The sequence below is a fragment of the Myripristis murdjan genome, chromosome 19 (genome assembly GCF_902150065.1).
Source record: "Myripristis murdjan chromosome 19, fMyrMur1.1, whole genome shotgun sequence".
NCBI lineage: Eukaryota > Metazoa > Chordata > Actinopteri > Holocentriformes > Holocentridae > Myripristis > Myripristis murdjan.
The window spans coordinates 11,735,346-11,748,000 of NC_043998.1; the positions used below are offsets into that span (position 1 = coordinate 11,735,346).

Here is a 12,655-nt window from a genome sequence, read left to right on the forward strand (position 1 = left end):
GCCCCCGGGGCCCTGACCTTTACAGGGTGGCCCCTGGACCTGGGAGCCAGGCACAGGTGACCCAGTGATGGCGTTTTAGCTCAGGGAGCTGCTTCACCTTTTGCACAGTCACCTCTGTGTCAGGACAGATAGAGGATGGTCCCAGAGGTGTTGCCACCATGTATATTTTTTATTTGTCCACCTGGAAGCCCCTGACTCTGTTTAGCAGACCAGTGATCAGTGATGATAGCTCTTAGCCTTGTGGTCTTTCCAAAAGGAAATGATTATGCACTGATGAAGCCAAGTTCGATATCATGTTAATTGTTTTTTTGTTTTGTTTTTTTTGGTTTTTTGTTTTTTGTATTGCAATCGCATTCAAATCTTTCAGGATTAATATTCTTTTCTTGTTTTCTTATTCCTTTGATATGTGGGTGCTGTTTTCCTTCCATGTTCATTTTTACTGCCACAATTTCATGAAGAAGAATAAGATATATTATTTTTTCTTGTTTCTCTTTGTTTATTCAAAGAATTACAGTGTGTATAATACAATTTTATTTCCATCAAATGCAATGATACAGTCCAACATGACATCATTCATATAAAACATAACATTTAACCTTTAAAACATTTTACTTACATTGATCAAAAAATGTACATTATTTACAAATCTGCTCAAAGGATTGTCTCTTAATATTACTCTAATGGACTAGAAGGGCACTGAAAATTATTGTGTCCCCTTTTGCTTCGTTAACTGCTGGCCTATTTACTTTTTTCATTTTTTAAGTTACATTTTACTATTACCTTGAAAGGAATCAAATACTGACAATCAATGTCCAGTCTTTAGTGCATTAGTATCACTTCTCGTTTGCCGTATTTTGTCCTTCATTCTCTGTTTGTCTTATAAGGTGCTAAATGTTTGAGGCTGGTGTGAATGGAAATGGGAGATGAGAGTGAAAGTCAAAGGGCATGCCAATGAAAAATACAAATGCATGTAGCCGTAAAATCTGAATAGCTGTATAGAATCTGTTATATTCCGGCTACGGGCGTTTACAGAGTCAGATAAATCATGTTTTAATTGTCTGTGGCTGTTAATGGGCTAGGAGGACACTGAGCTTCTAGTCGCTGTATGGACGGCGGCCTCTTTGGGGTTTTGGCAGACGGGGGGATGTCAGTGAAGACTACGGGTCGGCCGTCTGGGCACAGCAGGACGCTGGAGTCAGCCTCACACTTAGTAGTTCTGCTTGGCCATAAGGCCTCGGCCGGACTGGGCCTCAAACCCAGGCCAGCGGGTGAGAGAACTTCTGTGTTTACCACCGACACTCCCGCCTGACTCATCTTGATCAGCATGTCCAATGACTGCTTGCGACTCTCCAGCGAAGCCTTCATGGCCTTCCTCTCACTCTCATCCTCCTCCTCATACCTCTCCTCCTCTGCCTCCTCGTCTTCCTCCTCCGTCTCTGTCGTGTTTTCTTTAAGGCTGCCTTCTTCCCTCGTGCCCTGCTCACCGTGGGCGAGTGCATCCGTCGGGTCTTTCTTCACCGACAGGTCTAAGGGTCCTTCCGTCTGGCGGGACGTCCGCTCCAGTGCCAGGTGGATGTGGGACAGCTCGCTGCGGATCTTGTTCAGGTGCTCCCAGAGGTGGCGCTGGGCAGGAAGGTCCTCTTTCTCCAGGTGGGAGATTTTGCGCTCAGCCTCCTGGTACTCCTGTAGGGCCTTAGAGAGATCGTTGAGGAGGGCAGCCACTGACTCTGAAGCTCCCTCACCAATTGCTCGGGCAGTGGTAGCGTCCTGGCTGTTGTGTCCCCCGCATGTAGGAAGCGGGGCTGATTCAGTATTGGGACTGGTGAGGGGATCAGTGTACCATGATTCACCAGGCCGGGTGTGAGGCTGAGTACCCTGTAAACTTAAGACAAGGAAAAGAGTTTTCAGGTACATAACTACAATTTTTAAGACTAGCAAGAAGAACCCCATGTGTAATGCAAATAATATATAATTCTATGATGACCACAATGATAATACTACTATCAGTGCTGCTGCTATAAGCCTAGTAACAAAAAGAATAAGAGGAGACACACAGAAGAAGAGGAGTATATGGAGATCCTTACCTGCTATGGAGGAGAAGTTTGTCTGCTGACATAGTTAGACTGGAGGCATTTTGGATGTTCTTCAGGAGGTCCCATGTGAAGCCCATGGCCGGCTTCTTCTCCACAGGGGCCTCATGGTTCCCCAGCGGGGCCCCTGTCCTCTTGAGGCCCCATCCTGCTTTACCATCCTTAGCTGTTGCCTGCAGTTTATCCCCCAGCCTATAGCCTGGGTCAGGGGACTCTCTCTGAGGAGAAACCCAGCCAGCGGAGGAGACTGCGGTGTTGCCTGGCCGCAAAGCAGGCACTTTCCACAGATTGACTTTGGGCTGGTAGCTGGGCAAGGGATTACCCTCCAGACTGTTTGTAGAGGTTTTGAGCCCTTTGCTGGCATCGCTCTGACCGGATGCCGGCCCAAAGGTATGCTCACACAGGAAGGGGTAGTAGAGACGAGGAGGGAGGAGCGCTCGGTCTGTGTGAGGGTGTGTGCTGGAGGCAGGGTGCATGAGCTGAGCGGCTGAGGCGAGGAAAGGGAGCTGGGCTAGCTGTGCATGGGTTTGAGCAGTGAGGTTGGTGGCAGCAGTTGGAATAGCTGAGTTCATGTAGGAGAAGATACTGGGATTTAGGGGGTAGCCCACACCAAGGACTGATAGGTTGAGTCCAGTCGGATCCTGGTAGTCCACCAGGTTGGGTGGAGGAGGATAGCAAGGGATCGAACTTCCCACTCGGGGCTGGGTACCTTCTGCCTTTGCCTTTGTCTGGCTGGTAGCTAACAGCCGCCACTGCTCTGACAGCAGACCCGGAGCTGTTAGACAGGTCTTGGACAGCTTATAGTGCTTCAGCTGGGCCTCCACCTCCACCGAGCGTGCCCGCAAAAGCTGATCTTCAAGGGAGAACATATCAGCCATCAGAAGTTCTGATTCTTGCCGTTTGGTTTTCTTGGTGACGCCTTCTACAGTGTCTCCCCTGTTGCTGTTGCTATTGGAGCTCTCTTTTGTCAGCCCAGCCACTTCTGCTCCTTCCACTCGTAATCCCTCTTCTTCATCTTCTGGCCCCTGGCTCTCCCTGTCCTCACCTTCCTCCTCCACTGTCCTTCGCTGCTTAGGTCTCTCCTCAGTCCCTGTTACCTGCTCTGGCTCATCTTTCCCACTTGTGTGGAGGCCGTGCACCTGCTGAAGGGGTCGCAGCTGGTCCGGGTGCAGGATGTTGCCTTTCTTATAGGGCCAGTCTGACTCTATGAGCAAGGACAGGGAGTTCTTACAGAGACTGTACTTCATGTGGTTGTATAGGTGGGACTTCTCCATGCAGGTAAAGGGGCACTGGAAGCATTTGTAGTTGTATGGTTTGCCCCATGGCCGTGGGATGTAGTGAGGCTTCTTGGGCTTGCGCTCCTTGTGTTTGCAGACAGACGTCACTTTACATGTGTCGTCCTTGGACATGATTGAGATAAACCGCTCAGTCTTGGTATTTATGAAGATTATGAGACTATATTAGGTTAATGAAAATTCAAGAAAGATTTTTTTTTAGAATATTTATCTTTTCTGCCAGGGCGCATTTCATTTGTGGTGAATGTTTCCTCAGGCTTGAATGTAGATGAAAACAGGAAAAAGCGCACTCTCTCTGGAGCAGGGCCTGTGGAATACAAAAGACATTTTTTAGAATGATATGTAAAGTTGATATTCTTAAAAACAGTTCACCATCAAACCCTCAGATTAAGAATATAGCTGTTTCATCTTAACAATTCATCAGTTAACTTCTTTACTTTTTCAATGACACTGAGGAAAGGAGATAGCTTGCAGAAATCCAGTCATGTTACAGTGTGTATGTTAAAAATTAACATATTACTATCTGAGATGAGGTTGTATGTGCACTGAAGGGTGTTATGTATCATCATGCACATATGTGTATTATTTGAGTGCATCATGTGTTGTCTGCCTAAGCTGAGTGTTGCCACTAACCTAACTGCGGGGAGGCCCACACTGCTCTGTTCTCACTGTACCTGCCACTACTCATTAGTTCCAGTGCAGTACCAGGCGCTAGCAGGGCACAGGGCTGGGGGGCAAACAGGCCGTCCCAGGGGGCTCTGCACCTGTGCAGGGGGCCTCACTCACGGGCCTACTTGGGTTCAGGGCTGGACCCTTGGAGGTCGGCTACAGGCACAGTGCGGCCTGGGTGAGGGTTGCACAGGGCGGGCATGGAACGCAGAGGGAATGGGGTTATGAGCCCTGATTCCTAATGAGAGCCTGGCGTCATGCCTATAGGGCATCATTAGTGCCAGGGATGGGATCTGGGTCAGGGCGCAGTGCCCAAGTTCAACTGCTCTCCTGCACTCTGCCTCCACTTACCACTTCTGCATTTAGAGTTCAGACATAAGTTTAAAAGTTCAAAATCTGTCAGTAGGTAATCTTAGCATGTGCTATGAACAGTTAAATATGCGATTATGAGAATTTCAAGCGTTGAGCAAGATTTATCAGTGTCTGCCCACAGAATTAAAATGATTTGATGTTGTGACTGGCACCTTAATCCAAAAATTATTTGGTGCCTTCAGCTTAGTAAGAAAGTCCAGCAACCTCTCAACATCAGTAAATTTTGTGGTTAATTATAATTTAATGATCTTTTAAGGCAGTTGTTGTAATATTTATCTTTAAAACAATTCTACATTCTCTTTCTTCCCTCTATGAAATGTATGTAAAGGCATTGCTTGTACATTTGTAGTTCAGAGTTTTGACACTTATGTAGTATTTATCTAAGGATTTAGTGAATGTTGACTGTCCAAAAATTGTCTGTCTCTGTCCCGCGTTCTCTCTCTGTGGAATTTTTTGATAAGTAACAGGAACTGCATTGCATTGGTTTAATTTGTATCCCTCTCTCCTTGTACTTTCAAATACATTAAAATACTCAACAATTAAATGATTTTTTTCTTCTTCAATTAAATCAAAAAAACTTTGTGATCTTTCCCTTCTTTGAGCCAAGCCGTTGGGCAAACCCTGCGGTGAAAGAAGAAGCGAGCGGGCCTGCTTCTCAATTTGAAAGATTCGGCTTTGAGGCTTTTATTTTGTCTTTTACCCCAGGTCATTCAAGGATGAAATTCTGTGTGATGTTCAGGGTCCATGCCGAGGTAAAATAAACTTTACCAGCCCATTTTTTTCTGTCTTACACTGACTTGTCATTGTTGTATGTATTTGAGAAGAAAAAAATACTCTTCATGCCAAATCTTTGCAAACTGCTGACACAGGTGAGGTGTCCAGATCTAGTCAGAGGCAGAGGACAACAGCAGCCATATTACACACAGCATGAAGGATGATGATGGGAGACGCGATGACTCTAACACAGGATGGCAGGCTCTTGCCAACTGCTCTCCCGATTGGCCCTTCAAAACTGGCCCGTTAGTGTCTGACCATTTGATTGGCCCACTTGTCTGCCCTGGGGCTCTGACCCGGGTTTTGAGCTCATAATGGAGCCTAACAGCTGCTACTAGGAGCCAATCAATAAAAAATAATTTTTACAGTATATTTTTTCCCTCTTCTGGACACTGTTATCTGCTCCCCTCCCTATTTACTGTGCACTCTAGCCCCCCGCTGTCCCATATCCAAACCCTGCGGTCTTGTTTTAAGCTTTTAGGGCTGATGGTCAAACAAGCCTGAACACTCAAACATCTATTGTTTCAATTAAGGAGGTTCACCACACTAAAAGCTTTGACAAGTTACATGCAATAACAACCGCACCAATGACAGCCTATGGGACTGGGATACAGAAGTGGGGCCTCTGTCCAAACGAGGCAAAATGAGCTATTGATTTACTTCATATGAGACAGGCAAATGCACAGGATTGTCCAATCCAAGCACAACCAGGCCACAGGCTGTAAATGATATTGTTTAAAAGATTAAATCTATTATTATTATTATATTGTTAATATAGCTATTAGTATTAGTATTAGTATATTCAGAGTTACGGTCATTACCTAAGATGGTGGATCGATGTTGACTCTCCCTCTGAGAAAGAAACGTCCTGAAAGAGAAGATAAAAGAGGATTTAACAGTTATTATCATTTTCATTTTCATTTTCATTTTTTGTCAATATAGGGTCAATAGAGTCATAGAAACAATAACCAATTTCATCCAACAGCATTCTGAACATATTTTCAGCACACAATGCCCATAAATTGTATCTTTAAAAAGGAAACAAGAAAAAAAAGAAAACTGTATAAGTTTGAAAAAAAAAATGTGACATTAATAATGGGAAGCAAAAGATTTGATGATGATGAAAGATTACAAGGTGCAAGGACTCCTGGTTCAAGGAAATTATACATCCATCCAGATCATATTATCATGTATAGACTATTACACTATTACAGGTGTAAAAATATCAAGAGAGTAAAACTGCATTATGTTAATTTTGTGATTTTATAACTAAAACTGCTGATGATAGCAAATTTGAAGAAAAAAATACCTTTCATCTTTCACCTTTCTTTTTCTCATGTCACTTCCACAGCAGTGACAGAATACAATTAAAAAAAAAAAAAAAATAGCAGCATCTAATCTGACAGAAAAGCATCTAATCTCACATGTCATTCTTTTCTTATATTTCTATTGCAAAACACTGAAGCAATGACAGTCTGCTATATATAAAAAAAATAAATTAAAAAAAAAAACTCCATACAAACAGAAAGTAGAGCATTTACAGCAGGCCTCTTGGATTAATTTCCAAACACACATTGAGTTAAGCAGCTAATCGGATTGGATGCCATAAGGTAGCTGAGAGAAGGAAATAAATCCATACCTAGAGAGTGTCCCGGTGTGGCTGGCTGTCACTCCTCTGCGCAGCGGCACCGAGAGGGCAGCGCGTCCCGCTCAAATGGGAGCGCAGGAGGAGTGTGGGAGATATATATTGACTAGGAGCATTGCCCGGAGGCACTACAATACAGCAGCTCCCCCTCCCTCCCTCCTCCCTCCCCTGGATTGTCAAATGTGGTCTCTACCTTGCAGCCAGGATGCAATATAACAACTTCAACAATATTGGCAAAGGTTAGGTTAGTCGGCTCTGTCGTTATAGCCAAGGTTTAAAAAAAAAAAAAAAAAAAAAAAAGAGAGAGAGAGAGATTTTTTTTTTTTTTTTTTTTTTTTTTTGTCTGGGTGAATTCCTTTAGGATGATGGAGTTTTCATGAGAGTTAGTCTGCATGGAGCCGTTTCACTGTTTTCACTGGGCTTAAACAAAAGAAAATAGAAAATAGAAAAGAAACAAAAAAGATGACTTGCCTACCTCAGGAAGTTACTGTGTTTTAATTATTGCATTCTCTGTGTCTAAACTCTCCACAACACCATCCAGTTGTAAGTAATTGGAGTTGTGCCTGACTTCTCGTTGCACCAGCACTCCGTCAGCAATGGTTTCACGACAATTACTGCAGGTGATTGTGGACGGTAAGTGTATTTCTATTGGCCCATACAGCATGAAATGAGGCGTGAGACAGCAGGGGCCAGTGTAGCATCTCTAATAGCCTCTCATTGAAAAAAAAAAAAAAAAACTCTAACACGTGATCAATCAGGCAGTGAAATCACTTTTTAAAATACCTGACATCAGATTTGTAAATAATAATTTTACTTTTTCAGCTGGTAACTCTGTCTCTCTATCAGGATAGAGGTGATCTCACCTGATTTGAAAATGCTTCAGACATCATCATATGTGTTGGAGACACACACAGCAGCAGAGGCAATTATAAAACTAAAATCTGTAAAATTATGAAGATGAATAACATTTTGTAGTGCTGCAGATTTTTTTTTTTTATTTTTCAGAGGAAATGCAGTTGTGTCAAATATCGCTCAGTTAAATTCATTCATGTTAAATTTGACCGGCCTATCTATCTATCTGCCATTCTCACAGGGATCTGAAGATGTGGAGAAAATGCATTAACAATGTAGGCCTAGAAATAAAATGTATACATTAATTGGAGAAAGTGCCTGCAAATCTAAAGGAGAGGTTGAAACTATCAGTCTGCCACACAGGGATTTTGCTCACATCTGTCATTTTATGTGACACATATAGCTTTCTGCATGGGAGAGTTTGCAATCTCTATTCTGCAGCACTGAGGCATGCAGTTAAATACACAGTTCTATTCCTGATTTTTGCTTCCCAATATGACCTAATTTAATCAATGACTGTCTTTCTGACTGAATGATATTCATCCCATAATTTGATAATTATTGTCTTAGTAAAAAAAAAAAAAAAAAGAAAAAAAAATACCTGTAATTCTTAATCGGGTTACACACGTCTGGTAATTCTACATGAGGGCATTAATGTTTTTGTGTGCAGGCTGCATGCACGTGTGTGTTTGTGTGTTTGACTATGATAAGTGCACTTGAGGCTTTGTGTGTTTGCGTGCCTCTCTGTGTCTCAGTAAGTCTGACTGTTTAAGTCAGCAGGGCTATTCAGGTAGAAGAAGGTTTTGTGGATTTCTTTCCCCTCCGCTTCACCTCACCCACGGGTGAGCGGGCGACACCGCGCAGCTTCCCTCCCTGGGAAGTGATTAGTGCAGCAGGACCAGGCTGCTGGGTAGATTACTGGCATAAGCTGCAAGATGACATCCACAGGCAATGACTGACATGCGTCTCCTCTGACAGTTCAGACTTGCTTGATCTCTCTCTTCTCTTCTCCTCTCTCTATCTCTTTCTCTCTCAGTCCTCTTTACCACTCCTGATTTCCAGTCCCTCCACCCATCTCTTTTCCCCCACTTGCTCGCCATTTATTTCCCTAACTTTCTTTTATTGCCAACTTCCTCCTCCTAAATCCTACCACACCTTCTCTTTTGCATCCCTCACACATTCACTTCTTCTCTCTCTCTCTCTTTCTCCTCCCTCCCCATCGCTGACTCTCTTAGCCTGTGGCAGGCTTTGGGTCAACTCCAGGTTCTTCATTTCTCTCCTCTGGCTGGGTGGGAGGCACACATGCGAGCCCCTTTGAGAAATGTCAGTGTCCGTGTGCTGGGAAAGTCGGGGGCCCTTCACGAGCCATCAGGCCCGCTGTCACGCCGAGGCGGCCAAATGGAGACTGACAGGCCACTCCATAGGGCCTAACCATCTGTACCAAATGTGACAGCAGGGGAAAGAGGATGTCTGGTAAATCAGGAGGAACGACAGGAGCGCGCTATGAGATGGAGGAGAGTGGAGGAAGTAGAGAGGGAAGAGCAGCCAGAGGAAGAGAGAGATCTTCCACTTCTTAAAGAAAGGGCACATGGGAGATGATGTCAGACAGTAGGAGGGAGACTGTAGCGCTCCAACTATGGAGACACTTGGAAGGCTGTGTCAGTTCCTCCTGTTAAGTGTTTCTGTGTTTAGGAGCGAGGCTTGCTCTTTCAGCGCTGCCACTTCCTTCAGCCCCTTTGTCGTTGGATCCGCACGTCTGCTGTGGGTGAGGGAGGCAGTGTGTAGGATATGTCAGCTGTTTCAGCCTATATGAAGGTCTAACAAACCTGTGAGACGGGGATTTCATACTGCGATATACGATTCTGTCTATCCTGTCTGTTAGAGTTAGGGTTACTACAAGTGAGCCCTGCTGGATGTGCCTGCATATCATTTCAAGGAAATCATGAATTTAGGGTTAGGATTAATGTTTTACATCATGATAGATGTAGGTGTTTTCCACTGCTTCAGATATTGCCTATTTTTCCCTCATCTAAGCTGTTTTTCAAAGAAATTGTAATAAGATAAAAGCAGCCTAAATTGAACAGTCTACCCCCAGTAAAGATAAGGTCACCACCTTTAAGCCATAACTGTGTAAAAAAAAAAAAAAGCTTTATTTTCTGTTTAATTTTACAACTGGCAAAAGCATCTTACAGTAGTTTGTATGTTTCTATTGTCTGAGTGTCTAACCCTAACCCTAACCACAGAAAACATCAGCTGATGGCTGAAACATAAACACAGAAATCAGAGAAGCAGAAAGTAGAAGTACAATATTCCCTCCTGTCTAATTTCCTAATTCCTAATTAAATATCTTGATCATGGCCCATGCATATAAAACTGTCCTGATCAATATTGAAGACAAAGGGAATGTCACAAGTAAATAAAGTAAATCGAGTTGCCAAGAGTTGTCTTTTTTTTTTTTTTTTTTTTTTTTTTACATGAGACACCTCAATCAACATGTTAAATGTTAGCATGGATTACCCAAACAAATGATCTACTGGGAACTCTTGGCTGGTTTTGGTGTCAGTGTTCCCATCACTTATTACAGGGCTCTGCTGAATTCTGATTGGTTGATGAAGTCATTTTGAGGCCTGTTATTTCTCAATATCAGACAGCTGTTTCACATCTAATCCTCAAACCACAGCCAAGCGGCCCGGTTCATGTTGTGACACCTCGTGCCTAAAAATGTTGGAAGATTTTTCCAGTTTTGCTTTTAGTTTATTTGGAGAGCACAAGACGTTTGATTGCTGGTTAGAGGCTAAACTCTGGTCCATCTAGATTTGTTTAAATTGGTGTGGTTACAGTTCTGCTGTAATTCAGCCCATGGAGACTTGCCTCAGACCTTTCTTTGCTTGCAGTCCTACTGGACCTTTTTTTTATTCTGGCAGAAGCCAAACTACTTTAGCACGTAATAAATCATATTAAAACAATATTTTGTGTGAAATGATTAATGTCTTTGATAAATGGCCTTGTAATAAGCAGAATAACGTACAGTGAGCCAGTTGGAGTTTTAATTCAGTGTGTCTGAGCCTTTTTTTTTCAAAGATGGAAGAAAAGGTAGCGCTCTATGGAGTTATACATCAGGTCCTCACTGAATTTATTTGAAAGGCCCCAATATGTTTATATGTTTAGTTGATAGCCTTCATTCAAGTATACAGGCTACAGTGGCCAAGGTTGATATCTCTGTGTTGTGCCTTTTTTTTCCCTCTTGTGTTACGGATCAGCTCACTGTACATTATCCCTTACCTAAGCTGGCCAGCAGCTACTGTCCCCAAAAACTGTATTCCTTCAAGTTGGACTGCAAACTGCAGTCTTGCAAAGTTGCCCTCAGTGGGAAAAGTAGAATTAGAAATGTGAGGAAGGGCCGGGCTACGGTGTCTGGGACTTAGAGTGTGAGTGCAGAACTCTCCTGGTGAGTTGAGCGAGTCGAGGGTCCTTATGGAGAGGCATCTGGGGAGGCTGACAGGAGCACTCTATTACCACTCAGAGAAAGGAACCCAAGGGCTGCTACAACACCGCTACCAGGGAGATCCAGCTGTGCAGATGCCTTCCAACACACACACACACATATACACACACAGAAACTCATGCAAATTAAGAGAAATTTTCAGTATGCACATGCAGCGTGCACCATCCTGTGTTCACACTCACCCGACAACTGAAAGTTAAACAGACGGACTGATAGAAGGGCAGATGCTGGTTGGAGAACTTAATGGCGGCCTCTCGCCCAGGTGAGGCTCCTTCAGCCCTTTTCCAGAGCCCCAGTTAAAGGCCTGGGGTGGAATAGCTAACAGCTCCTCTCTTAGCCTGCGCTGCTGGGCACATTAACTAAACTCATATCGCTCTCAGCCACTATCAATTATTCACCACCCCTCCTCCCGTCTTTCCCCCTTTCCCCTCGTTTTCAAAGGAGAACAACTCCGACAGCCGTTCCCAGCTTGACTAACACACAGCCACAGAGAAAAAACAACCAAATGCCTTTGGTGTCTGTCTTCCTTTGGTTTTCTTTAGCCCTCAATGTGTTTTATAGCTTAAAACCCGCAGTACTGGCTTGGAATGCTCTTTAACATGCTAATAATGTTCTTACATCATTATTGCATGAATATGGTTTAGATATACAGTAGCTGTTCCATGTATAATTGAGTCTGAACTTCAGTTGAGTTTGACTTTTGCACAGTGAGAATGGTACACTATAGCTAATAATGACAATGATGTGATGCTTAACTAATCCCACTGAAAAAAAAAAATCTATCTTCACTTTCCATGAAGTCGTGAGTAAAGTCATTTAATTATAATACTGAAAAAGCATTTGATTTTTTTTGTAAGTAGGGTGGGGCAATACATTGATGAGGTGCTCACTTTTCCTGGTTCTAAAGGCTGCGTGACAGTGAAGAGAAATCATGAGCTTAATAAGTGGCTGTTCTGTTATTTGCCTCTACCTGCTTGGTCCTCATATTCATATTGCTAAAGATTGTTCCTAAAAATGTTTTGTGTGTAAATATCTTATGAAAGCCTATTCACAATATTGATATTGAGGTATTCGGTCAAAAATATTGTGATTTACGATTTTGTCCATATCTCCCAGCCCTGCTTGTAAGATGCAGTATTCAACTGTCCACTGTCCAGACCCGGCCGTCTCAACATGACAGACGCGCCTCCTCCTGCTGAGGTGAATTGCCCCCACAGTATGTCAGCGAGCAGCCCTGGGAGCACACAATGAGACATTTTCAGCGTCACACTTAAATGAACCCACACAATTACAAAGAAGAGGGTTGGATGAGCGTTGGCCAGTCTCCAAGGTGAAAAAGCGGCCTCCAAAGTGAGCTGGGTTGATATCTTAAAAAGGGCAGATGTCAAGGTTCAGTCATGGTTCGACATATGACTTCCTCGGTTTTTCTCTCCAGATATACATGCCCTTCTCT

The 12,655-nt window shown here is 43.5% G+C and overlaps 1 protein-coding gene across 1 annotated transcript; it reads right to left on the bottom strand.

The window, feature by feature from the left end:
• Nucleotides 1-510: 510 nt before the first annotated feature.
• Nucleotides 511-6,906, bottom strand: prr35 (proline rich 35). The gene is made up of 4 exons (XM_030077279.1): nt 6,840-6,906; nt 6,022-6,068; nt 2,085-3,692; nt 511-1,882 (listed from the first exon to the last, which is right to left on the bottom strand). Exons 3-4 carry the CDS (start codon nt 3,497-3,499, stop codon nt 1,051-1,053), a joined length of 2,247 nt encoding a protein of 748 aa, XP_029933139.1. The 5' UTR covers nt 3,500-3,692; nt 6,022-6,068; nt 6,840-6,906; the 3' UTR covers nt 511-1,050.
• Between the last annotated feature and the right edge of the window lie 5,749 nt (nt 6,907-12,655).

Excerpts from the sequence above, each read along its gene's own strand:
- prr35 (XM_030077279.1), bottom strand. The coding sequence starts at position 3,499 with ATGTCCAAGGACGACACATGTAAAGTGACGTCTGTCTGCAAACACAAG. Across the intron at positions 1,883-2,084 it reads AAACTTCTCCTCCATAGCAG|TTTACAGGGTACTCAGCCTC; the intron begins GTAAGGATCTCC and ends CCTTGTCTTAAG.